At 44.4% G+C, this 27622-nt stretch overlaps 1 protein-coding gene across 1 annotated transcript; it reads right to left on the reverse strand.

Annotated features, from left to right (window-relative positions):
• Positions 1 to 11514: 11514 nt before the first annotated feature.
• Positions 11515 to 22190, reverse strand: LOC117902478 (homeobox protein aristaless). Its single transcript, XM_034813888.1, has 5 exons — positions 21732 to 22190; positions 14316 to 14712; positions 13152 to 13197; positions 12278 to 12546; positions 11515 to 12214 (listed from the first exon to the last, which is right to left on the reverse strand). Exons 2-5 carry the CDS (start codon positions 14657 to 14659, stop codon positions 11662 to 11664), a joined length of 1212 nt encoding a protein of 403 aa, XP_034669779.1. The 5' UTR covers positions 14660 to 14712; positions 21732 to 22190; the 3' UTR covers positions 11515 to 11661.
• Positions 22191 to 27622: the final 5432 nt, after the last annotated feature.

Consider the following 27622-nt stretch of genomic DNA (forward strand, 5'->3'; position numbering starts at 1 on the left):
TGCATTGGCCCTGGGACTTTACTCAGCACAAATTATCTAATTTTATATTGTATTTTTTATTGCATTTTTAACAGTTTTTCGTAACGTTTGTTCTTTAAACAAATTTTTTCGTACTTTTGTTCTTCACACTGGCGCCATCGAGGAGAATGCTAGGGAACCTACTGAAGCAGTGCAAGCAGTGCGATTTTGCAGCTGTAAAACAATAACATTACAGTAACAGTAACAGTAGCACCACTCGATAGCTACTACTGCTCCCCCGCACAATCGTTTTTGGCAAACTTAAACAAAAATAAAAAAAATAAAAAAAATTTAGTAAATAAGTTAATTATGGCTCCCACCACTCCCTTGTAACAGTGGACACACAAAAATTAAAACAGTTGATGCCTGTCTCTGGCGCTCCTCTGTAAACAGAAGTCAATCTAATTGCTGTGGGATGAACTCTCCTTCTCCCTCCAACTGGCCACGCCCACACGCCAATGGGGAGCCGTTAAAGTGTACAAATTGTTGCACCGTTAACTAGCCCGTTCCCGGCTCGTCCGCTGTCCTTGGACTGCTGCTGCAACTGAAGGGGAAACGTCAAATTAATAAACCGCCGGACGTACCTCAAGCTGTGAAAAAGCAATCTTTGGTCTGCATGCCACAGATCCAGATGCAGATCCTCAGAGTGTTTTGCGAGCTTGTTAGCCACCAAGGAGAGAGAGGATGCCGCCTCCGCCTCCGCCGCCGCCTCTTTTGCGGAGTAGGGCCAAAGATTTATGCAGTTCGCGCGGTTGTCCGAGAGGGGAAGCGCCGTTGCCATTCGCAGGAGCTCCTCCACGCCCGAGACGATCTGCAGAACCGAAGAGTAATCTAATTTATTAAAAGTGCAGCCCCTGCAGCGGGCGGGAGGCCTCGTTTGGGTTTTGATTTACGCTGAAATAAATTAAAATATCATAAAAAGGAAATTAAAATTCACTCGAACAACAAAAGCCCAGCGTCCCGTCTCCGACAGCGACGAGCGACGACCGACGAGCGACGACCGAAGAGCGAACCCAAGACGATCGATCGATGTTCCAGGAGGCCAGGGTCCGTCCAGTGCGAGCAGAGGGGGCTCTTAGCTAATTTTTGAACAACTAAAAATACAAATAAATATTTTAATGTGTGATTTACGACAATGACTCGCACAGGGGGTCGAAGACGACTTCGACCGACTCGAGGTCTGGCTCTGGCTCTGGCTCTGGCTGTGGAGCGGCGTCTTCTTCGGTGTGCATTTTGATTGGATTTGTGCGCTTCTGGCGCTCGTGTGGACCCCCTCCGGACACTGCATTGAAATACAATTTAAGCGCCTTTAATGAACTGCAGAGAGACGCAGACGAGACGATCGCCACATACAGCAAATCAGCGAATCGGAATTAAATTTGGGGAATTACTTTTAATGGCTCATAGAGAGAATTGTTATTGGCACATCAAAATGTGAGAGACACATTTTTACGATCGAAACGAAATGAATCCGAGAGCGTGCTTTAATGATCGCCCATCAATATACAGATTTATGCAATGCCCCAAAGCAGTTCATAATTTTCATTTTTTTGTTGCGGGGAGGCGGTTTGCCTGCCCGAAAACGGCCTGCAATTAATTAAAAAACGATTGACATTCATAAAAAGTAAATTGCGGCAACAGCATCGCCTGACAGCGGAAGCAAACATAATGCCCGACTATTATGAAATCCATCAAACAGTTTTACAGAACACCTCAGCAGTCCTCGGCGCTGCACTGGGCATCCTCAGTGGACACCAGGCAGGGCGATGAGTATTTATTAACAGGCTGCCACGAAGAAGCGAATCGATCGCTGGATTCGATCGCCCGAAACACCTGCCAGGCACACAGCGGCAGCCGCGTTACAGCTAGAGATGGGCGCGTGAGTCAGAGATGGAAAATACAGCTTTTTTTGGGAGCTATTGGAGGTAGGATTTGTACTAGAACCAGTGGGAATTTTTTTTCTAGAGAAATGCGTGCCTCGACATGAAGACATGAAGCTGAATTTTTTATAGAGAATTTTAGCTGAAAAATATAAAAATAGTTTGTCTGCCTTTCAAGATTATTTTTGTCTGCATTTTGGCAACGTAGAAAATATAGTAAAAATCTTGCCGCATTCCTACAGTTACTGTAAGTTCATGAAATTATTAATTCACGCGCTCATCTCAAGCCCAGCGATTGATGATGGAGCACTGCCGTTCGAGAGCCTGATGCTGATGCTGTCGCTGATGATGATGGGCTTGGTCTTGGGCCTGGGCTGGGGCTTGTGTATGGTGATGTTGCAGCAGCAGCAGCAGCAGCAGCAGCAGCAGCCTGAAGCCCGGCTAACGAGCGCGAAATAATGCGCGAAATGTGGAGCAGACCCAGAGACTCGGCGACTCTGGGACACATGCCCAGCTGAAGTGGCAGGTCGCCTGGCAGCCTGGCTGCAACGGTGGCGACTGACAGAATTATAATCAATTAGTGGAGCGGCCGCGTGAGCGCATAAAATTATACATTCCGTTGGCTCCGTTGGGGCCACAGCCATCCAGAGATCCACTGCCACAGTCCCCAGAACCCCATTCGCGGAACGCGTAGTGCAATTTAGTTTAAATTAAAATAAATTCAATTACGAGAACATGAAAATCCATTACGTAAATTATTGTCATTAAATGTGCAATTTGGTGCGCAGAGCGTTTATGAAAATTTTGATTAAATTTCTGACGCTTCGCCGGGCAACAACAATCAAGCCCAGCAGCAAGACACCAAAAAAAGTGAACCCAAAGTGCGGAGACTCGCAAGCAAACTCAAAAGACTTGGGCCACAAACTCGGCCACAGGGAGAGGCAGAGATGTATCCCTTCTGCGGATCATGGCTAGCTGCCTAATTAATTAATTATAAGCCCAGCGATTAGCATAGAGCCCAACTAGGGGTCTCCCTCCTCTCGCTGTCGGGCCAACGCTTTCATTCATAGATCTCGCGGGACAGGTCCCAGTCAGCAGCCAAACGGGTTATACTTGCTAAACGATTCGTTAGATAAGATACCAAATTGTGTGTGTGTGTGTGTGTGTGTGTGTGTGTGTGTTTGCCATGGATATCTGTATATGGTTAGGCGTGGAGTTAGTCAGTGACTGACAGCCTCACCGCGCTTGATGGCTAGTCGCTGCCGAGTGTCGCACTCAATTTGTTTAATCCCCCTGGGAGGTAACGTAACTCTTTAGCAAACTTTAATTAGACTTTGGTGCAGTCTGTAATATGAGACTACACCTATATAGGAGCAACTCTGTGTTTATGTTTCAATTTGTTTGTTTTATTTTAATGGAATATCCGCAACACTTTTGGTGGCACTTTTTTTGTGGCAGTTTGTGTAGCAATTCTGATGGCAAAAATTATGAAAATTACTTGTAAAAAATGTTCATAGTTTTAAATTAACTTATTCATTATTTTCCACAAATTATTTCTAATTTAAGCAAACTTTAAGCAAAACCAATTCTTTCTTTGATGCTTTTTTGTAGCGGTAGAAATGATTTTTGTGGCAGTCTTTTTGCAGCAATTCTTATCAAAAATTGTATGCAAATTTATTCCAACAAATTGTAATAGAAAAGTGCGCCTATAAATATTATCCAAATTAGTATTAAATTTACTTTTCCAACTCCGAATTTTATATACAATTTTCCACAAATTATTTCTACTCCAACTCTAAGCAAAATTCAACTCTTTCTTTGCTTACGCCAAGCACAACCAATTCTTTCTTCGTATCTACACTTTGTTTTTGCATGCAAGTTCTTGCCATAATTTGTATTGTTGCATCGTTTTTACCCCTGTGTTGGCTGCCCCCTTTCGATTACTTACTAAATGATTGCTGGAGCTGGGGAGCTGGGGAGCTGCCAGCTGCAGTTGTGCCGTCGAAAATTGCTAGACCAAACAAAAACCAAACTACTTAGCCGCACACTCGCCGCGTAATTGAAAATCGATAATCTGTTTGAACCAGTTTGGTCTTGGAGCTGGATTCGATCCAGCCATGTTGGCTTTTGAGGTAACCCACAACGGTGAGAGAGAGAGAGAGAGAGGGAGACAGAGAGACGGAACCGCAAATCGTCTGCAAATTGTAACCGCAAAACGAGGAAGAGAGCGAGCGAGCGAGACGCCTGCAGAGGATCAGGTGGAGGTGGAGGTGGAGGTGGACCAGGCCCTGGTCAGTACCGGGCAATTGCGATTGATTTTAGCACGCTTAATGGTTATTGGTTTAGCTATGGCTATACCTCCGGACGAAGAGGTTGAAAATGATGATGCCTGCATGGGTAATAATCCTCCATTTACTGGGACAAGTTGCGGGGTATGAGTGGGGAGCGGGGGAGCCGACTGCTGCCACACCATAAATTACAAATAATTCGATTTACACAAGATTTTCACTCTTAATGGCCGAAAATGGGCCTCGGCCGTGAAAACAATGATGAAAACAAACAAAACTTAATAAGATTTTAAGCGATCTGCGATCTGTGGCCTGGAGGTAATTGCACGGCCTCCAACTCCTCACTCTCTCCTGCTGCTGATTGAAAAATCAGACAAATAACAGAAGAATTGCCAGGCCAAAAATATATACCACATTGCCACATTAAGCCATTAAAGTTTTGGCCGCCTTCTGTCCATGCCTTGGGCTTGCTCTTGCTCTTGCTCTTGTCACCCAAATGCCATGAATGCCGCACTAAATGGCAAATTAGTGAGGGAAGGGACAGCGCTGAGATGTGCTCCCTTTTTTGGGGGGCACGCCCAAAAATGTCAAAGCAAGATGCACTGAAAGAAATGGAGACAGTGGACAAAAATGTGTGAAATTATTACAGAAAGAAAATTGGTAAATGATTCTAGTTAGTGTGTAAAATTTCCTAAATATATTTCTAGCCTTTATCTCCCTCCACTTCTTTTACCTGTAAATAGGAGCTGATCTCCCAGTGTGGCTTAGCATTTAGGGGTGGGTTTTTATGTCCTATTCTTCGCACTGTTTGCGCTCTTCCAGTGAGGCCTCGACAGATTGCTCTCCCTCTTCCCCACTGTTTTCTCTCTGTGCAGTTTTGGGGCGGTGGCAGCTGCTGGCAGCGTCCTATTTAATTTCACATTTCAGATATTTTTATTATGCCTGTGTCCCGCTGTTTGTCAGATTTCGCAGCGTCGCGTCGCATGCCGCAAATGCCTTGCCCGATGGCAATTTTAATTTGTGGCAAACTCAAATTATAAATCGCATGGCAGCCGTTGCAAACGTTGCAGTTGCAGAGTTAATTAGCCGCAATTATCGATGGCCAGTGGCCACTCTCCTTCGGATTGCGAGTGCTGGCATGCCTCACGGCTTTCGTTTTGATCTTTCTCTCCATGTAGAGCTGTGCTGCCCCCTAGCTGCGGCAGCTCCAGCTGATCCCACTGATTAGCCTAATCTAATCTTACACGCTGCAACACCTACGACAAAAACGAGCTCTAATCAGCCTCATTATGGCTGCGCAGCTGCGTGGGCAACACAAAAAAAACAAAAAACTAAACCCAAATCGAGTCAGAAATATGCAAATGCCTCGAAAATGAGATCTCGATTCGATCTCTTACATGTGTCGCTGAGGCAGATAAGCTAAGGAGGCGTAGATAATGCCCCGTCCAGGGTTTTATGTTTATTTAATTAGCGCATAGATTTCGTAGTCGACGAAAATTATGAATTCATTTTTGCTGGCATGGGAATGGGTCAGTAGGATGCTCCACACACCACACCACACATCGCTCGCCCTATAGGAAGTTGTATATCTCTCGACTAAACGAACATAAAACGATGCTCAGATTGAAACGTGGAGATACATAAATATATATTCGATTTAATTAGATGGAGACATAAAATATAAACTGAAGTTTGAACAGAGGTTTCTGTTTTACGAGTTGAGGGAGTTATTTTTTATCTTTTCCTAGCTTTTATCATATTATCCATCACATTATACTTAACTATGAATTGTGTTAAATGTATAGATATCTGATTTTGTTCCTTGACTGTGTTTCAGTTACGAAAAGTTTGGCTTAACAAAGTTTTTGTGGGATTTTGTTATCTCTAAGTAAGAAAAACTTTCAAGGAGCGGAAAGCGAGGCTGTAGATAATTAAATGAGATAGAATTAGGCGTTAAATACAACTTTCCAACGTCAACAAATTACTTACTTTTCAGCTGCAACGAAACCTCATAAAAATATCATAAAAGAATATGTTTTGGCTACCTCAGCAGCAACCCATGAAGTTTGCAGCTCTCCAACTGGAATAACTCATTCGATGTACAGCTTACATTTGTACATACATGCATACATACAAACATATGTATGTACATATGCACATACATACATATGTATGTATTTCTGCCAAGCACTTCTCGTACCTTACGAATATGAGGGCTGATCCGTAGACGGCGCGCTGCAGCGGCTCCTGCGCTCCTCTGGAGACTTGCGTGCTGTGTCCACAGTGTGTCTCGTGCTAAGTTGTTGCTGCCACTGCCACTGCCACTGACAGACACTGCTGTTCTGGCTACCAATTGCAGCCTCTACCCGGATCGAGTGGGTACTGCTGCACACATGCCTCATGCCCCCCTTGCCACTCTCGCTCTGTCGATAAGGATCAATGTTTAGCCGGTGCTACGTTTTAATATTGTACGTCTCTGGGCTGACTCTGGCTCTGGCACACGTTGCCATGATTTGGGGCGGTGCTACACACACAACACACACACAAAACATTACAGAGAGGGGCGAGAGGTAGTGGCGGAGACACTTACACCAAAAACAAAAACTTCGGTAGTCGATCTTCGTCTTTTGGTGTCGTCTTTCGTCTTTCTTTTGTTTTACTTTTTTTACTTTTGTCTTCATATCGCGCCCCGTGGCTGAGTCATCATTTATATATGGGGATAATGTCCCCACTTTATGTGTAGCTTTCCTTGGTTCCTTCCCCGGCATTCCCCTGCCCATTCCCATTCTGTTCCTCTGTCTTGGGTGGCACTGCGAGTGCTTTGACTTTTGCTTGTCAATGAGCGACGTCTTTGATAACTAATTGCTACGGCGCCAAATGTGTTCCCCATTTCGTTTTGTTTCTCTCTTTCTGCCTGTCTCTCTCTGCCGCGCGCTACCTCTCGCTGCCTCTCTCTCATTCAGTCTCTCTTCTGTCTGTCTGTCTCTTCCTCTGTGTGTGTCTGTCTGTGTGGCGCTGTCTTTGGGACATAATAAAAGTCACATCGTTACCGTTTTGTCGGCACTTATGAGGTCGCACGAGCTGCCCGCTGCATTTCTTGATTTATATTGAAATTTTGTAGCACTCCTCCTTGGTCAAGCAGCAGCATGCAACAATCACATGCAACACATAAAAAGTGAGCAATTATGGCAACAAGTTAATTAGGAACCGAACATCAACCCAAAGCCACCGTTCGACATGCTCCCATTAATGCAGCAGCAGCAGCAGCAGCAGCAGGCCAAATGGAATTGTTAGCTTCTGCCGCTGTCTGTCTGGGAGCTCCTTCTGTAGCTCTTTCCATCTCTGGCAGCTCCTGCGTCTACCTTTACTCTGTACCCTGCACATGCAAGTCGAGTTGGTAGTTTGCCGCCTTGATTTAATTTATGCACAAGTCCCGAAAAACACTGTATAATTTTAACTGCTCGATAAACAAGCGAAAGGAAGAAAAGTTTACATGAATAAAAACAAAAACGCAAAGGATTTGGAATTTTTGATGAATTTTAATACCCTACAAAAGAGTGTTTCAAATAAAAAATTAGCCCAAGAAATGTGTTCCTTAATTTTTCAAAGTCCTTACAAAGAAAATAAAATTAATCAAATCATGCTTACCCATTTTCAATCCCAGAATACGTATTCAAACCGGGAATCAATGAATTTGTTGATAAAAGCGATCCTATGATGAATCACATTTATTTATTGTACCTAAAAAATATCCGAAACTTCACTCTAAGAAACGGCTGCTAATTGTTTAATCGCTATTCTTTATTAAGGTAAACAAAAAAAGTGACTCAGATCAGAACATCTTCGATGGAAGATTCGAAGTTAAAAGTGTGCCCATAAAATGTGTCAATGTGTTCGTTTTTTTTGGGGGGGAATGTGTTGTAGAGATCAATAAAGATACTTTTTATGAGCAAAAGGAAATACGCGTATGCAGGTTAGAGCGATGAGCTCATCTTTGAAAAATCTAAAGATCTAAATAGATTATCAGCTAGATAAAAACACACCTTGAGGCAAATGGGAGAAATTATGAGGTGAACTTCAAGAGCAGCCAAAGGAGAGATCTGCAGCTTCGATAATACAGCAAACCATCGGCGTCCGCCCGCTCCAACATCGATTATGTATTTTCCCATCGGTGATTACAGATTATCTCATCAACTGCCCTGGAAATGGCTTTAACATGTAACTGGCTTACTGGTTCCATTCACATCGAACTGAAAATACATTTTCAGCTACAAAATTCACAGATGTCTCGCATCCCCCTCTATGTGGTTCGTTGCCCAAGTCTTTTGTTTGTTTGAATGAATTTATAATTCCCTCAAAAAACGATTCCCACCACAGATGTTGTCGGCTTGGAGATTTTTTATGGCCAATAATCTATGCATACCTCTAGCCACACAAATGCTGGGGATATATTTCAGGGCCACAATGATTTCCAATCATGTGCAATTCCCTGCGTCATAAATCGAATTAAGATTTTTGCATTTAACTATTTTTTTTTTCGGTTTCGGCCTGACCCTCACTCTGTGGTCGTATCATGGAAAAGCTGCCTGCAAAAATATTTTTCGTTTTTCCATTATCCACTATCCATTTTCATTTCCATTTCCATTTGTTGTTGGCAGGCTTAATCAAAGTGGCGCTAATTAGTTTGAGTCGTTTGGATAATTGCAAATTAAACGCAAACTTAATTGCGCCGACACACGAAACACACAGACAAGCACACCAGCAATTATATGTACATACATACACATACATATACATATATTCAAAGGCAGCAGCAACTGCATTTTGTCTTGCAAGGCAACAAAAAACGAAAGAGAAAAAAAACCAACAACCAACACAAAGAAAGAGTTAAGAAAAAATGAACAGAAAAACAACCGCCTTTCAGGTGCTTGGTAGCCTGGACAGCAGACAGCAGCAGGGTATCATGATTTTGAGCAAGGGTTTGTTTGGCAGAGAAGCAAGTAATTCCGAAGCTGAGAATTAAGTAAAAAGTAGTTCTGGAACAGCAATCATTTTGAGGCGATATTAGCCATGTTCCTCTGTCTATTTACTTGCCAAAAATCCCTTTTCAAGGTATTTCTGATTCTCTGGCTCCAAAATCGTATTACCATATTTTAGAGTTGACAAAGAAAAAATTGCTTAAAAGACAATCTTCCTTTTTGATTTCTGAAGAGAAATGCTTACCAAACGTCACAAAAATGCATTTATTGATCATCCAAAGTGGCTTTAAATCGAATTTCTTGTTAATGTTTTCTTTTATATGGCTTTATGCAGTTCTCCAGGGTAGCTAAAAGGTCGCTCCTGCCTTTACGCTTGTGGTTTTTTGCTGATTTTGTGCAGTCACTGCTCGTGGAATCAACAATTAAGTTTGTGTTGCAGATAAATTGAATTAAAACCTAACAAAAAAGCGCATTAATCGAATGTTTCTGTGCAAATTTGCTAACAAATTAAAAGCATTTACTCAAATAGAATAGAGATGTTGTACAAGCAATTGGAAATGCACTGAAAGAAATTAACTGAGAAAGGGAAGTCGACCGGAAAGATGGTGACTGAGGGGAAGATATTAATTTTATGGTTCGGTAACTTTGTGGGATTTTTATATATTCTTTAAATTTATTATAGATGCATAAAAAATATTTTTGTTCAACATTTGCCATGCCTGGGGGAATGGAGTTATTATCCTGTTAACACTTTATGTATTGTTCCTATGGAGTTTAGATTTATGAGCATATTTTGACTTGCCATCTTGTGAGCTCCTTTTCCACATCACATTTCTCTCAGTGTCGTAGGTATTGTGCAATCTCCACAGACAGAAACTAAACTAATATCAAATCAAATCAAATTGACGTTGGGGAGTAATTAAAATGCAGTCTCTTAATGTCAGCGTTAATTAGTCGCCTTAATTAATGATTATTAATATGGTTGTTGAACCTCCGCCACTCTCTGTGGCCCTGCCTCCATGGCATACCCATAGTCATGCCCTCCCCTTTGGCTTGATTATTATGCAAATGAATTGTTTGGATCTCTTTTTTCTCTCACTCTTTGCTTGTCGCTTTTTTTGTGCTCTGCATTTGACGAACTCATTGAAATGCATGAGAGAGAGAGAGGCACAAAATTATACAGTCTGAGAGGCGTAGGCCCTGCAGCCGTTGTCCGTCGGTTAAACATGATTATCACAGTTCCACCTCATCGCAATTACCCGGCCATGTGAGGAGGATCCCAAGTCAAGATCTGGCACTGCCTCTTTTTGTGCCATCGAGTCCGAAAGTCTGGCCAACAAGCGAGCGGATGAACAGAAGATAAAATCCGGTAATCGAATTAGGCAACTTCGTGTTTTATAAATGTTATCATAAATATTCCATTTTATTAATTACCGCGCATAATTCACAAACAAAAGCAAGCGAGAGAGAAATCATCTTAAGATCGAAGACGATCGAAGATCTCAAGCGAAGTTTCCTCTTCGAAGTTCCGCGCTCTCTCGATCATTGTTGTTGTTCGAACTTCGACTTCGAATCATTAACATATTTAATTTGTTTCTAATTTATTCATAAATTTATATTTGTAGCACCCTCCCCTGTGCATGATGATTCTCTTGTTTTTGATCATGCCTCCCTTCGTGGCTCCCATCCCAGTCCCAATCCAAACCCAATTCCATTCTCTTCTCTGATTTATGGGAATACAACTGATTAATGGCAGATCCGACTCGGACTCGTATTCGTACTCCCAAGATCTGGTCAGACTGGCCGTGATTCACTGTATTCGACTCTCATAAGTAGGTGTTGTTACGCGTATTAGGAGGGTTACGAGAGAGGGAGAGGCAGAGCTATTAGGCCGCGGCTTATGGGTAATTTGTGGGAATTACCAAAAGAAGACAAAAGAAAACGAGGAGGAGGCTAAAGGTATTGTTTATAACTAATAATGTGTGTGTCTTTGGAAGGGAAAGTAGGGGATTTGGAAGCCAGTTTGTGAAGGGAGAAGTTTTGAAAGTTGAAGTCCTTAAGGAGAGGTATAAAATATTGACTAAACTTTAATGGAAATGGGAACTTGGAGCATAAATAAATATTTAGAAATTCTCAAGAATATTTACAAATTTAGAGAGGTCTTCGAAGTGTTCGAAAATTCTTTAAAAGTAAAGTTTTAAAGTAAAACCCTTCAACCAAAAGATCTTTCTTCAGTTTGAGACGTTTTCTTTTAAGTGTGAAGTTCATGTCACTTTTTCACTGTATTCCACACTGTATTCTCCTTGGTTTTCCTTGGTACACTCTCTGCCTTAGTTCATTCAGTTTCTTCAGTTTACTTTTGTGAATTTTATTTTGCAAAATTCCGTGTTAAATACTTGCACATACAATGAAATAACTTATTCGCTTACGACTAAAGTGAACCAGCAAATGTTTTGCACTTGAATTTGGGAACTTGGGGCACTCAAACACCCCCAGCTAGCTGACGACATCGTTGCCATGACCATTCTGTCGCAGGAGCTCCAGTTTTAGTTCGTGCTCGCGGGCCTTGAGCCGTAGGGCGGCAATCGAGGAAGTGCGTCGGTCCTCGGGCGGCGTGGAGGAACGCTGCGGCGGCAGCTGTGCCGGCGGCAGTTGGCGCTGCGGCGAGTGGGCCAGGGTCAGGGCCACGGGCGACGTCTGTGTGGGCGAGCCGCAGGGCACCTGGTGGGTGAGCGAGATACCCACCAGCTGCTGGGGCGACAGCTGCGAGGGCTGGGCGTGTGGTGGCGGCTGCTGCTGCTGCTGGGGCGGAGGAGGCTGATGCTGATGCTGCGAGGCTCCAGAGGCGGGCGAGGTGGGCGGCGAGGCCAGCAGATGGTTGGGCGAGTGAAGGTCGGGCGATCCCACCAGCATGGGCTTGCCACCCATTGGCGGCATGTGGGTGTGTGGGCCGCGCGGCACTGCCGTCATGTTGGCCAAGAGCGACTGGAAGGAGCTGGAGGGCGAGTACATCCCGGCCATGCCCGGCGGCAGCATGTGTGGAGGCGCCCTAAAAGAGAGAGAGAACATCTTGGATTATACGAACTAGTTCTCTGGGGGATTCGGTACTCACCGCTGGAACTGATTGAAGTAGCCGGATGGGATCATGGGCGCTGCCGAGAGATGCGGGTAGCGGAAGGCGGCCAGATTCGCCGCGTGTTGGGCATCGAAGGGCTTGCGCAGCTGGAAGCCCAAATGGGTGAAGGGGTTGGGCGGCAGGGCGGCCCCCACCACCGTCTGCATGCTGGCGGCGCCGCTTGGCAGGTAGGGATTGTACGGATGCGACTGTGGACCCACCTTCTCCTGCTTGCGCCACTTGGCGCGACGATTCTGGAACCAGACCTGCAACAGCAACAACAAGGAGAAGGAGGAGGAGGAAGGAAGAAATGAATGAGAGAAGGCCATGAATTATGTGTGGCTGGCAGGCTACTGTATCGGCGAACACAGCATCCTCCAGTGCACGGGAAGACGCCTCAAACCTCATCCAATTAATGGGCGTTGTTATTGAAAACGCCCCTTTAATTAGTTTTTAACATAACAATCTGAATATGGGAGTCGAAAACCCAGGGACAAGAACGGTGGCTGATTGCACTCAAACTCGGACTCGGACTCAGACTCTCGGAACGGAGTGGGGAAACTGACAGTATTTGTAGTCCTTTGGGGAAAATGGATGTTCGGTTAAGCAAATAATGTTGTTTGGCATTGCGGGGGGAATGATTAAAAACAAGAAGCGCCGTAGATTGTAATGACTGGCACTAAACCAAAATAAAATTGAATGCACATTCATTTCTCTCTCTTTGGTTCTGCTCTCCCCCTGGATGGTCTGTCTATCTGCGAGTCGATTTCATTAGGGACGACATGCTCCATTATTTTTCAATTTTACAACATTGTTTGCCGGCTGCACGTGGGGCACGCGAATCAACCGCAAATCTCTTTGTGGGCCTTACCTGAATGCGCGCCTCGGTTAAGCCAATTTTCATCGCCAGCTCTTCTCTGTAAAAAGTTGAAAGAAAAACCAGAGGTTTAGTGGCAAATACAGAGAAGATTTAGTTGATAATAAATTGCAGGGGCAGGCGATGAAAGCTTTTTATTTGCTGTAAACAAAAAATCTTTGCCAGAGACTCTCTCTGCTGTTCTCTCTAGCGTCCCTCCTTTGCGTTTCTACCTGCTGCACTTCTGTTTGCATGCACCTAACGGCGCTTCTCTCTCAGTTTCATAAAGCTCACCCAAGACAGATCTCTCTTGCTCCCTCTTTCACACGTGCATCTAAAAGCTTTAATCTATGCGAGTTACTCTCTTTGCTGTGACCTCTCGCACGCGTCTCTCTCTCTCACACTCGTCTCTCTCTGCCTGCAGCCAAGTGCTAATTGCAGCTTAAATACAAATTAAATTCGATTTGATTTATTTGCCTAATTAATTGCCCCGCATTCAAATCAAGCAGCAAGCAGGCCTTAATGAATTGAGAACTGCAGCAGCAACAGGCAGTGCAAAAAGTTGATCTAATTGTTGCGCTGCTGCCGATGCTGCTATTGACTTGTAAAGCTTTTGCATTTTTTTTGTTGCTGTGCTTTTTCGCTTGGGCATCGTGTGGTCTCAATTAGCAGTTTACTTTGAGTTCCAGTCTGACTTTTAATTTATGGCAATTACTTTGGCTGTCTTTCAGTGAGAGAACGAGTCTCGAGAGATTTCTGCATGCTAATTGAACTCTGGAAGTCGGGTCATCGATTCGGATCTATGGGAGCAAGCAGAGGCCTGATCTTTGGTGATTTGTAATCGCATAGAATATAACAAATAAAAGCGCATACAAATGTTGCTCCAAATAAAATCGATTGGAAAATCCATCCATCCACTCAGGGGGGTCGTCGTAAGTATTATTATCACTCGAAGTCGTAAAACCAAGAAGCGTCTCTCTCTGTTTCTCTCTCTCTCTGTCATTCCCTTTTGTCTCGATGCCTGGTTGATGTCTCGATGAGCGATTTATGCAAATTTCATTTCTCTCCTCTCGAAAAAGTTTTTGTGACCATTTTCCATTCTGTCGCTCTTATCTTTTGTCATATTATATACTTGTTCTTGCTGTTGTTGCCGTTGTTTTGGTTCTCACTCTTACTCACCTCGTAAACACATCGGGGTAATGGGTGCGTGAGAAGGCCTTCTCGAGCTCCTCCAGCTGAAAGCTGGTGAAGGTTGTCCGATAGCGACGCTGCTTCCGCTTCGGCGCATACTCGTCCGCCTCGCAGTCACTGTTCGCGTCCGAGATGGGGCTGTTGGTGCCCCCGCTGGCGCCGCTGGGTGCGCCACCTCCAGAAATTGAAACCGTTAGCGAGGCCCCGGCGGTGGCCGCCGACGCTGAGGAGACGAGCACCGAGCCACGTTCGACCACAACGGTGCCATCCGGGTGCCCCAATTTGGCTTCTTGCGGTAGTTCCTCCAGCTTGATCTCCTCCGATATGCCCATAATCCACCAAGGCACACCAGTACTCCAGTACTCCAGTATCCCACCAAAGGCAGCTGCAAACAAGAGAACGAGGGGGTGTACACAGATTATAGACGGGGCTCTAAGGGGTTATAGTCGCGCATTAGAAGCTCGTAATTCAATAAACGCTAAACGTGCAATTATCGTGCACTTTATTATGCCAATTTCTGTAATTTCTGACATCGACTCGTACTCGCAGCCATGACCAAGTCGGATCGAATCGAATCGGGACTGTGGGCTCCGAGGTTACAGCTGCGGTTACACTGGTCAACATGAGTTGGAGTAGAGACTTTTTGTGGTTGGAAATGCAATTTAGTTGGAAGAAAATTATGCAGAGGGTTAGAAAATCCATGAAAAGAATCAAACAATGAATAAATGCTTTCCAATGCTATAACCATCTTGTGAAGCTACTTTTACGAGAAAGTTTCTACCCAGAAGAGAGCACGTGTCGAACTGGAAAACTCACCCCTAAATGCTCAGACACACTGGAAGAAAGCGCTCAAGTGCGAGGCGGGAGGGTCAGCTAAGCTGGGGAATTTATTTTCTACAATCTGGCTATGGAAATTAATGACAGGCATGTTATATCGAATCGTTTAGGGATTCTGAACAAGATTACATACAAAGAATTGGGTTGAAAACATTTCCTCTTGTCTCTTAAATACATTTATCTGTAGTCGGCTATAAAAAGCGATTTTCTAAATAATTTTTAGCCACATTTTTGAAAGCTTTCTTTTAAACCTAAAACTCTGTTGTACACTTTCAGCAATTCTAAAACTTATTTCTTTCTAGCAACAAATGCCCCTCGTCTGAGTGTTGCGGTTCGGGAGCGTGCCTTATGGTCATGGCCTGTGTCTGAAACCTCCAACTGTAGCTCTGTGGTCTCGGTCTCATCAGCGACAGAGCCAATGCAAATCGATGACCACACCATGGACACCACGGATGGACTGGAGCTGATCTCTTCCATCAACACGTTTCAGCTCGCTCGCTGAGTTGGGTTTACTTTTGCAGCCGTGGCTGCACTGCTGATGGCTGATGGCAGCTTTCATGTGCAGATCGTTTGGAATTTTAATTAAATTGGGCGGCAACTTCATTTTCATCATCATCAACTCAACGGCAGCACAGCCAAGCAGCAACAGCTCCACTTTGAGTTCGAGAAGCAGAAGCAGGTTCAGGTCCGTGTCCATGTCCATGTCGCTTCTATCAGATCAAATTAATATCAGGTGCCAGCAGTTGGTTTTGCTGGCCTGAACTTCACGTCAGAGTTGAAGTTTTGGTAATTTCATGTTTTGCTAATTAATATACGAGGGTTGTCTTTAATGACAACTAAATGGTTAGACTCGATGTGTAACCTTCCTTGGCTCTGTGCTGCTGCAATGCCACGCCACGCCGCAAGGTAGAAGCCGGTTCCTGTCCCTGTCCCATGCCCAAAAGTCTGCTTGATTGATGGCCGCTGCTTCTGTTGACATTTCAGTGGCTCGAAGCAGCCGAATACATATATCAAAATTGTCCAAATACCTTGTTAAATGGCAAATTAGTGTGGCTGTGATTGATTTAGTTGCATTCTTTTGCGGAATGAAGTTGCAACGAGGCAGCCAGGCAACCCTTTTGGACATCGCGGGGTCCATCAACTTGTTGAGGCGACTGGTCTGCCGTTCAGTTAATAACTCATAACTCCTCTGATATGATTTGTGCTGTCAGTTTTTGAATGCTGTCCACAAATTCCACGCATTGACAGCTGACAAACTTAATTTGTGAGCAAACGAGCGGACCGTGGACTGCAAATTATTAAATTAGTTGTACGAATTGCAATTATGCTGCTGCCTCCCTTCCTCTCTTCCTATATTAAACCCGTAAAACTGATTAATTCATTGCATGCGATAGCAAACTGTGGAGCATTGGCAGTGCCGACTCTTTGCTACTACCCAAAAGGTATGCGGGGAATGTGTGCCGTTTGGCTTTGTTGTAGAGCCGCCTTATAATTGTATCCGCGTTACGACTTTATTATTGCCTTTTGCCAGCAGCAATCAGAGACAAAGAGGAGAGGACCAAGAGTTCCAAGCTGCAAGCTCCCAGCCCACAAGTAGAAGGATGATGTGATGGCTGTTGTCTCTGATTGACGTTTCGTTGGGTAATTAAAAGGCAAAGCCAAGTGAGCTCTTTGCTGTCAGGTTTTGCTTGCTTGCTTGCTGGCTGGCTTCTTTTTTTGCAGACCTGCTCCTGCATGGCTTCATTTAGTCAGTGCCGGGGACAACAACTAATCAAGTTAACGCTGCACTTGCTCTGCCCAATTGCAGATAGTACGAAAGCAGTTCCAGAAGTGGACCAGGAAGACAGCAGACTCTCAGGTGGAGTCCACAGGCGGGGGCGCTAGTTCGTGGCTAACATTTTGACACAACATCAGAGTCGAAGTTCTCTGTTTAGTTCCTGGATGCTAATCAGGCAAAGCGCCACAGACACAGACACATAGCAGAGCAGAGCAGAACCAGAGCTAGAGCTAGAGTCTGTCTGCAACTGAAACTTGTTTGCCGGTTGCTTGTTCCGTTTAGAGATAAGCTCCATTAGTGTCTTCGTTGGATGTACATATATGTATATGTACTTATATTTAAGAGCACATTCACAACATTGTAAGTAGCAACTGTGTGGGTTTTTCCCTGAGACATATGAAAAATGAAGAAATTAATTCGTAATACGAGCAAGACAAGTGTAGGCACTGCCAGGTACTGCCACAGTCCTTCCACTCCTTCTGCTGTGTGTCTCTCTCTCACTGTTGTCGTCACTTCTGTCATCTCGATAAGCATCAATGTTTCTGCCTTTTGCGGGCTACTCTTTCCACAACTCAACGCAGACGCAGAGTTCCCCTCTCTCTCTTTCTCTCCCGCTCTCGCTCTCTCCTTCGTGGCTTGTTGGTGTCGTTTTTATGGTTGCACTTTTGTGTTTTTAGCTTCTTCTTCGTGTCCGTCCGTGTGCCTTGGCATATTTCATTAAAAGCCACAACGAACGGACCACGAGACGACCGTGGACCAGGTAGAACAGCAAACAGAAGCTCTTTTCTGGCATTTTGTTAATGCGTCTCCGTCTCGAGTCTACACTGCCGAGTCGCTGCACAGTCTCTCCGCAGTCTCCGCAGTCTCCACTGTCCCTCGTGTCGCCCGAGTCTCCCGCGTCTCTCTCGCGTCTCGTCTGCAGTCGCGTCTCTGTATCTGGTGGCTGCTTATTTATGGGTTTACATTAGGCTAAACCACTTTAGTCACACTTTGATGATCGGCATTGTAATTTCCCCCCCCCAACCAGACACACTGCTGCTACACCCGCCATGATAATGGCAAACATTTTGGGTGGCTTAAATCCCCCAGAGAGGCGAAAGCTCATTCGTTCTTCGTGGTACGATCATGAAGGGAGAGACGCTGCCGAGTGTGTGGTCGCTTGATGGATTGCCTCTACACCTCTACGACCGATCATGCCTCTTTGGTAACTCTCTTCCCCCTAATAGTTTCAGTTGATAAAGTCAATTATTAATTTTCGTTGAGCTCTTCTGAGTCACCCAAAAATACATAAAATTGATACCACAATGAGGCTGCAGCTGAATCTCAATCCCTTGGCTCTGTGGCTCTGTGGCTGTGTGCCTCTCTCTGCACCTGAGCTCTTCTCTCATTTTGTTGTTTCGTTGTTTGTTTCTTGGCGCCGTCTTTGGACCAGGTGCGATAAGGCAGCATTCTTGTTGTTGGTCCCAGCCAGGCGCCTCCCGTCATCATCATCATCACCGTCTGGTTGTTGCTGTTGCTGTTGTTCTTCTGTACCTTATGGACCTCTGCCTCTAATGCACACACTCTCCCAATTATAATTAGTTTATTCATATCCTGTGTCGAAGCTGACTCGGCTGCCTCATTTGTTGTTCTTGGGGGCAATCTTAATTCAATTTACTGGACAATCGACACAAAAGACACTTCGACCCGAGGGCTACCCTAACACACAGATAGCCTACAGATGGGCAGGGCAGGTGGATCGGATCAGTGGTGGAATGGGTGGAGCTTACTCAATGTAAAGTTTGGATAATAATTTGGATAATTTTCCATAATTCTGGGCAGTAGGAATATCTATAATTATTTCTTGATTTGTTTGGAAAATTGGATCTTCACTTATAATAATTAGATATTTATCTATCACTGATCCTCAATAAAAAATTCAACAAGTAGTTTTCCAAAAGAATATTCGATCTTCCACGAGTTCCGCTTTGTTCTCTCATAATTTATTGTATTTGAAGAGTTGTATTCCTTTGTAGAAACATATTTGATCTATTGATCTATTACTGAAATATCGATGTATGCATTTAGGAAATAAAAGATCGCTGATCTACAATTTTGATAGCTTTTTCTCTGCTATGGAAGTCTGCTGCTGATTGTATTCTCATTTGAGGTTTAAGCTTCAAATTATGATGATCATTATTTAAGGTTTCCATAGCTCTCTTTTCAAGGAATTTTAAACTGTTTCAGCATTCTCTTCATCCCTTAAAAGCTGTTAGATCTGCAGCATAGCTGCCCATCCCCCAATGCTATTTCTTAGTGTATTCCCCACTTCGTTGTCAACTCTCGGCAGAAAACACCAACTGCTTTGGCCACCCTAATGGAGTAGATTGCTGGGACGGTAGCCCCAAAGGTAGTTGCAGGTTCAAGTTGTGACTCAGGTCCCCACGATCCATGTCCCCACGTTTCAGCCAGACGCGTAGCCCACTTCCAAGCTGTGGCTCTCTGACTGTGGCTCTGTGGCTCTGTGGCTCTGCTTGTTGTTGATGGCCGGCGATGCTGTGGCTGATGTTGGATATGTTGGTGATGTTGATGCGGGGCCAACAGCAGCGGCAGCAGGCTGCAAGCAGGAGCATCGTGGAGAGGGATCTCTGATCTGTTGTTCGGACAACTGTTGCGCGACGCCGTCTGTCTGCACTCCAACTCCAGCTCCATCTGTCTGGGCTGGTCAGTCTGGATGGTCTGCCTCTGCCCTCTGTCATTGTCTTGTAGGGTTTGATAAGCGAAATCCGAGGCAGAGCAATTTGGAGATGTGTCCGACGACGACGTTGATTTCTCATGTTTGCATGTTCCATTTAGTCCAAAGCAGCGAGCACTGGCTTGGGGTTGGGGTTGGGTATGGGAATTAATGAAGCACATCTCAATGAATCCTTGGCGCCATCTTAGGCTGCACAGATCGCGGAGTCTGTCGCTCTTTTGGGGGTGTTGCTCAATCAAACTTCAATCAAAGTGGAGGCAGATATTGGTTAGTTGTCAAACAATCGCAGGGGCAATCAGAACGTGTACCGATAGCTGCCAAAAAAAGCGTTCGCTTGTATCTATAAGATACCAAGGGGCACGCTATCTATATATCTGGCAACAAGTTTTAATTGTATGTTGCGGTAATTGAATTGAACCCAGCTCCAGCCAGCTGCTCTCCTTTCAAACATATTTTAATTTTGACTCGGTAGGAGCACAACAATCTTATCGGGCGGGGCAGATCTCCCGCCCACAGCACTATCTACCGGAGGACAAAAGATGCTACCCCGAAGATACCAGCCCCCCCGACCATTTGCGTCATCAGAATTTGCGTTCAGATTGCTGCTGACAAGTCACATGGGGCATTATTATTAATTAAATCAATTGTTTTGGTGCCAAGTGCTGGCCAATTCGATTATCACCGACCCCAACTGTTGCTGGCTTATCTGCTGGGTGGCTCTGGTGGTCTGTCTATCGAGGTCTGTGAGGCTCTCGTTCACGTCGCAAGTGAAGTGGTCAGGGCTTTTTTTTTGACACGATTATCTTGGTACGATATGGCCCGGGGGCCCGGTTAATTTCATTTATTCTGTACGGAAAACACGGGTACAAGAAGCAGCCCACTGGGCAGGCCCACAATTGAACAAACATCAGCCAGACAAAACGTGATTTATTGGCCACAGGCTGTGGCTGTGGCTGTGGCTGTGCCGCTGACAATTTGTACTCTTTAATGGTGTTTAATTAAACCCAATCAGCGATAAAACTTATCGAGCTATCAGCAGGAGCTCAAAGCGAAGTCTTCTACCTCCCCTCTCCACTTTCTTGGTTAATCAAATCAATTCCCTCACTATTGGTCTACAGCGTTGATATGATTCGGATTGATATGATACGCGGCGTGATAGGATGTGTCCAGTTGGGGAATTAATCAAATTTAATGATATTTAATTCTACGTTTTACTTTTCTTCATTTGCCCCCCCCCACTGCCCCTTGCTGATTGGTTGATTTGTTGGTTTAATTATGAAATATATTTGTGTGGGTTATACTTGTAATATTTGTCAATCATGCTGAGAAGTAGGTTAAGTCCGAGTGGGGATCATATCTTTGGAGTGATAGCTACAAAAGTGATACAAAGTGGGTGGGAGGAAGAATTTCCGGGGCTGCATTTTGGATTGGGAGATTGTAGATTGTAGATTATTGTGGGAGTTATGGGTTGGGAGCTAAGGCAAGGGGATATTGTCACATTTTGCGTATCATTTAGGCAATTTTTTCCCCACTTTGGATATTCGTTTATGGGCTTCCATGAACGTTTTTTCTTAGTGGCTTGCCTAGAAAGATAGCAGACCTTTAAACCTATGTTCCTATCTGTAGCATATTACCTTTAGATATGGACTCAATAGGTACTATGAATGCTTCTGAAATGATTTTTGATGAATAACTTTTAATCTAGACGAAACTCACGATGACTCTTGACTATTTTCCTATCTTTCTGTTTTTCTATGGTAAGGAAAGTCTTTTGTTACCCATGCAATTGTTGTGGCTCCCATTTATAACTTTTTCCTCAGTCTTTACCTATAGAACGCCTCATAAATTTCTTTAAATCTTCATCTCTATGAACTCATAAAGTCTACCAGATAGTCAAGTGACGCGGCACGTGCTCTGCAACTATCAATTATCTATCTGGATTTATCTATCGATAAGTGAGATGAAGGGAGAATTAAATCAAATCTACAGATGGTATGCCAGCTCCCACTTGAGTTTGTTCAAGTTTCTTCCCACTTTTCGGCTGTCAAATCCTTACCTTATTTATGTATATTTCAGTGTGCGCCTAGAGCAGTGTTGTATCTTCCTTGTAGAGCTCCAATCTGGTCTTATATTCTTCTTATTCGTCTGTTATTATCAGCACCTTCCGTTCACACAATCGGCGAGGAGAGCAGCAGCAGCACTTGCCGACGGTCTTTCGCGCACTCCGTCAATCAGTCTTTGGCTTTGGGTTCTGTACTGTCAGATCTGTGGGTACTTCGTGGATCTATTATCTGCTAGTGGTTGGTTGTTCACACCTCCAAAGACGCCAAAGAAACTCCAGCACACTCCGACACACTGTGCAGCACAAAACAACGGGGAGGAGAACGAAGAGCGAAAACGAAGAACGGTGAACGGTGAACGGTGAGCCACGAATGGGGATGGAACCGAGAGAGAGCGCGTCCACGAAAGACGATGACCGGGCGCCGTCAGTGCCGCAAGCGAACTACAGCAAGAGCCACTGTCGTGCCGGTGAAAAACTCAGGTGGGTTCCGTTCCCCAGGTGCCACAACCGGTTGGGAGTTGTTGCTGCTTCTGCTTCAGTTGCTGTTGCTGCTGCTGCTCTTTCTGCCTCTCTTCCGTGTGTTGTTTATGGCATCGGCTCCCCGTGTGCCAGAGCGAGAGGCAGCTATGCGATCGTCGGCTGCGATCGATCGTCACAGGTGTTGGCGGCGGCAGGTGCTCCGCCCTCTTTTGCTGTGTGTGCGAGCGGGAGCGAGAGAGCGAGTGGCGGCGACAGCCTATGGGAGGCGGCGCCCACGAACAGAGCGCAGTAATGGCGGCGGCGGCGGCGACGCTGGCTGCTCTCTCTCTCTCTCTCGCCGCGGTTTCGGCTGCTGCTCTTCGCTCTTTCTTGACGCTTCCTATCTCACTCTTTCCCTCTTATTGGAGTGTAATTGAATAAGCCGCGGCACAAAGTGCAATAAATTTGATTAGCAAAATGGAAATTTATTTGCCCCCTTCCGCCGCCGGGGTTAACTCTTCTTTTTCTGCGTTTTCCATAGATGCGTTTCCCCATGTTGCGGCTCATAAATTAAATAATTTAACCATGGCATTGGAATTCACATGTGTGAGAAGAGATAGAAACTGGAGAGGGGGAGAGAGAGCAAGTGAGAGAGAGCGGCTAGAAGCAGGAAGGGGGATAGTTCGCGACTGGAGTGTGGAGAGAGAGAGAGAGTCAGGCAGGGATGAGGACAGAGCGAGAGAGCCTCGAACCATATAAACCGTTTGTTAGTAGTGTTAAGGGCCTCGTTAATGACTTTGTTGGCTTTATTGGATGATTGCCGTACGTCGTATGTAGTCGTAGATTATTGCCTTGTTTGCCCAGGGATAGGGATAGGGTCTCAGTCTGTGGTGTCAGGATGGTAATGGGAAATGCATTGAACATTTGAAAGGGTCATAGAAACAAAGAGTTAAGGGGAGAATGACTGAATGAATGACAGATGAAGCTCCTCCGAGTTGAGTCATGCGTGCCAAAGGGGTGCCTAATGGAGAGGTTCCTGGGGTGTTGGCAGGGGTTACTTTTATAACTAATAGATACCCCAATGAACAGTTTAAGTCAAGAAATATGAAGGTGTTTCATCGTTTAACGTATTGCAGAGCAGGCAGACAGCAAAATGTGTTCAAAAATAATTTTCCAATATAGTTTGAAGCATTTCATTTGCATAAAAGTTATGAAAATGTGGCTGAATATGTTTATACAGCATGACATCTATACTTTTTTCACTTCTCAGCTATGCTTAAACTACTTTCCATGAATCTACAAATGATTCAAACTTTTTAAACGTTATTGCAACCTCATTTTAAGTTTTTTAGGCCATTAAAAACGTTTCAAACTTGTATTACATTGCTCAAACTTCATCAACATTGTCTGAAACTTCTTCAAACTTTCGCCAAACTTCCTCAAAATAATAAGCAAATTTTATTTTCTTACCAATTCTTCACAAAAACCTAAAATTTCAATCGGTTTATGCATCAAATCAATAAATTCCCATTAATTCTAAGCAAATTACAAAATTTTGACACCGTCCCTATAATCATTCCTCATCAAAATTTCACACAACATTCTGTGTGCCATTATTTTCCCCTCAATTGCAACGATTCCAATATGTTCTTGGCACATCTGCGTACATCCTATATCACAGCTATTACATTAATTGTCACATCTCGCTCTTGGCCATATTTAATGAAAGGCATTTCCACCTAAGTAATTCCATTTGTAGAGTTTCCCACTCTTATAGACCAATCCCCTCGAGTGCCGTGCCCCCCACATCCCGCTCTGCTATTAGCGAGGAACCTATCCGGTCTTGGCCATTTTCGTTTCAGTCCTAACAGATTCCATTCCTTGATAACTACTTCATTAGGCCTGATATAACCCGGCCATATACAACGACGGCTTCATTTCAGCTTCACTTCTGCACTTGCAGCATTTGCCAGGTGGAAGCTGTTCATGCCCCATGCCCCGTCGTCTGCTGGTACACACTTTTTTGCTCGCTGCTGGAGTCGCCCAATTTGCTCGTATCGCCGGGCAATAAATAAAGTGTTAATGGCAATTGCATACAAATAGTTTGGTGTTGCCATTATATTGCCATATTATCCCATTGTCGGGCCTTAACAAGAAGCAAACAATACGACGCCACAGTGCCTCAGTCGCGGAGTCCCTCAGTCGCGCAGTCGCAGATCTGGATTCAGGTTCAGCGTCAGGGTTGGCGGCGACTCCGCTGGAGTTGCGACTGGCTGCACTGCAGCTAATTTCACGCTTCATTTAAAGGCGAAATGCAAACAAAAGAGCGACCAGCGACCGGCGACCGACGACCAGTGACCATTTGGTCGATGGGTTCAATGGACAGGCGCAGAGGTCTCGACGGTGTATCTCGTCCCCATGTGGCCGTGTCAATCAGCTCGTCGCGCAAGGTGTGCACTCGTTTTGGAAGCAGCTCCGCTGCTCGGCAAACGCTCTCGGACCGCACTCCTGTACAGTCCAGAGACCAGAGACAGAGAGACAGAGCGAGCGAGAGAGTCGCGCATGCGCGCACGTCCTAATGTAATTATTATCTCAACAATTGAATTTCCGGTCCCGACTTGGACTCTGTCTCTGGGTCTCTGTTGCTGTTGCTGTTGCTGTCTCTCTGGTCTCTGGCTCTACTCCTGCACATGGGACAGATGTCGCGCAAAACGTTACAAATGTGCACTTAATTGCGCAATTAAATAATTTTATTTTTTTATTCCAGCTCCGCGCATTTTAATTTTACTTTTTCCTCCTTCGTTTTCGTTTCTTCTCTCTGTGTGTTTGGGTGCTGTGCCGATGGCAAACAAATTGCAGCCAAGTGGCTGTGAGTCTGTTTGGACAGGCCCTATCTGCTGTCCGTAGGTGTCTTATTCATTATGGCCATTATGCAGCTTAGATATAAGCCATTTGCCACATGGGACTCACTGTGGTGGAGAGTGGGGAAAGTGAGAGGGGAGTACATATTGGAGTTGGTATTGGCAGCTCCTAGGGTGTACTATGGATGCTTTCTGGATATGAGATAGAGCTCCTTGGATAGAGTTTGTTGGCTGAGAAGGCAGAGAAGTTTGAGGTGGATATTTGCATTCTCTTCTCTTTCGCTTTCCTCCTGTCTTTTCCTTAGCTTGGTTCATACAATTTCCAATGAAAGTTTCGGCCCAGAAGGGACAAAGGAAAGACTTCTTTGATCTGATCTCTCAAGGCAATCGTTTCTCCATATATAGCTTTGTTTTCATCCATGAAAAATAAATATAAATATTGTTTGAAAGTGAATTTCGATTCATTATTGCACATAAATAGACTCTTTTAATATTTTCTCTTAGGATACTGCTCTCATTTCCACTGAGTTTATTTTACTGGGAGAGTTGGACGATTACTTTACTGAGTAAAGTTTACTCCTAAGCAGAAGCGTTGATGTGTGCTCATAATGAATTAATCTCCCTGTGGTGACTGAAGAGCCTTAAAATGGGTGGACGATGCAACTCCTCAAGTTCTAATGAGAGTGAATGTCATGCATGGTTTTTGTATTGCATTTAACTTTCTCTGGAATATCTTCTCTATTTTCTAGGCTTTATTCCTATTAATAAAGTATGAAAAATACACATGCTGCTCCCCAGTTGCTCTCCTTATTTTCCAAGTATTATCCTCATTTCATGCTTCCAAAAGCAAGCTCCAATTGTACATAGTTTCGACTTCCATTTCGCTCTAATCCCCCACTTTCCCTACCCCTCGCGCAATGGCTGCACCAATTATGGCCTGACATAATCTCCGTCGCGACACACATAGTTTTCCCTTGAAATTTTCCCTGCCCAAACTGTTGTGGGAAATGGTGTAGCAAATGCAAACGCAAAAGCAAACGAAACGCAACTGTAAACGATACCAAATTATATTTAATTACGTGCGATTAGTTAGGGTTACTGGAGTCGCGCGATGAAATGTCAACGATAAGGCCCCGCCCGTCCGAACGCAACACAAAAATACTCCTATCCGAAGCTCTCTCTCTCTCTCTATTCGAGGCATTAATTCAATTACAAATGGCTGCGGCTGGGCCCAGGGCGTGTGACATAATCACCCAACAAAACTGTCGCTGGATGGCTGCCCTGCTGCCTGCTGCCCGGCTGATGGCTGATAGAAATACCTTCCCCAGGCATTTCCTTGGCTGACTCTCTCTCCCGCCCCCTTGGGCGTCATTATTTGGTAATTTGATACGACGATTTGTCTTGCTTTCATTGCGTCGGCGGTTGCATTTTCACTCAATTGTCGTGTAGGCCCAAATTGACTTGGGCGGAAGCGCGTTATTAACTGGTTTATGCAACCCAAAATCGCCAGATTTCCAGCCAACGATAAGGCCCGAGGCCCACTCTGCTTGGCTGCGTTGGTTAGTCGATTATGATGGCACATCTACATACAAATATGTACAAATATGTGTGAATATGTACAAATGTACATTTATACATAAAATGTATGTAGCACAGTTGTATTTACATTCCTGGCCAATAAGCAGACTGCAATTAAAACGAAAGCCAAGTAATTTCATTTGTTCGTAAATCTAATTGTGGAAAATTCCCCTCCCGCGTGCATTTCCCCCCTCTTTGGTGAAATGCTTTCGTAATTAGTGCGTGTACCGACTGGCAGTCTTAATTGTTCCCCTCCTGGGCTAATTTTGCTGCCGCTTTTCGTTTTTATTGCCAACGTTTTGTTGCATTTTTGGCCAACAAATTTCATGTTTCAGATAATTCGAGTTTAATGCGCTTCAAATTAAAATTATTAAAATTTATCTTTCATATTTTTTCGACTGAAATTAAATATAATTACGTTGAGTACGAGCCAGAAATTTCCGCAAAATTATACGCATGCCAATTGCAGGCAGAATGTTAAATTGTTTTCCACAAAAGTGTCCACATTTAAGTATTAACCGATGCCTAAATAGAGTATTTTTTGGGAACGATTCGGCATGCCGATAAGCAGCTTAAATATTTTTGGAACACTTTAAACGTGTTACTAAATGTTCTGTGAACATTGGACCACGATTATTTGCCATTATTAATATATTCATGGGTGGTGACTTTTGATGGTGAATAAGTCCTCACATCTATAACGCTATTTTTGTTCACAGATATAAAAGATTGCTGACTCCGAAAATATCTGATTTGGCTTTGTCTAAAGACACTTCTTCGGATTGCCAAAAGTTGGGCTTTTCATTGTTAGGCCAGATATCATGGCGGGCTACGTATGCCTGGCATTTGTTTTATTTCTGGCACACAATATGAGAAACCCCCGTGACCTCGCAGATTAGAAAGTGGCAATAAATAACATCATTGGATGCCCAAAAATAATAGTTTCAGTGGCACATGTGACCCTGATAGTAAACGTATTCCAATAAT

This window comes from Drosophila subobscura, chromosome U (assembly GCF_008121235.1).
Source record: "Drosophila subobscura isolate 14011-0131.10 chromosome U, UCBerk_Dsub_1.0, whole genome shotgun sequence".
Lineage (NCBI taxonomy): Eukaryota > Metazoa > Arthropoda > Insecta > Diptera > Drosophilidae > Drosophila > Drosophila subobscura.

What these genes read in the sequence shown, in the direction of transcription:
- LOC117902478 (XM_034813888.1), bottom strand. Translation starts at nt 14,659, where the DNA reads ATGGGCATATCGGAGGAGATCAAGCTGGAGGAACTACCGCAAGAAGCC. An exon ending in TACCCCGATGTGTTTACGAG is followed by an intron (nt 13,198 to 14,315) that starts GTGAGTAAGAGT and finishes AACTTTTTACAG; the next exon opens with AGAAGAGCTGGCGATGAAAA. An exon ending in TAACCGAGGCGCGCATTCAG is followed by an intron (nt 12,547 to 13,151) that starts GTAAGGCCCACA and finishes TTGCTGTTGCAG; the next exon opens with GTCTGGTTCCAGAATCGTCG.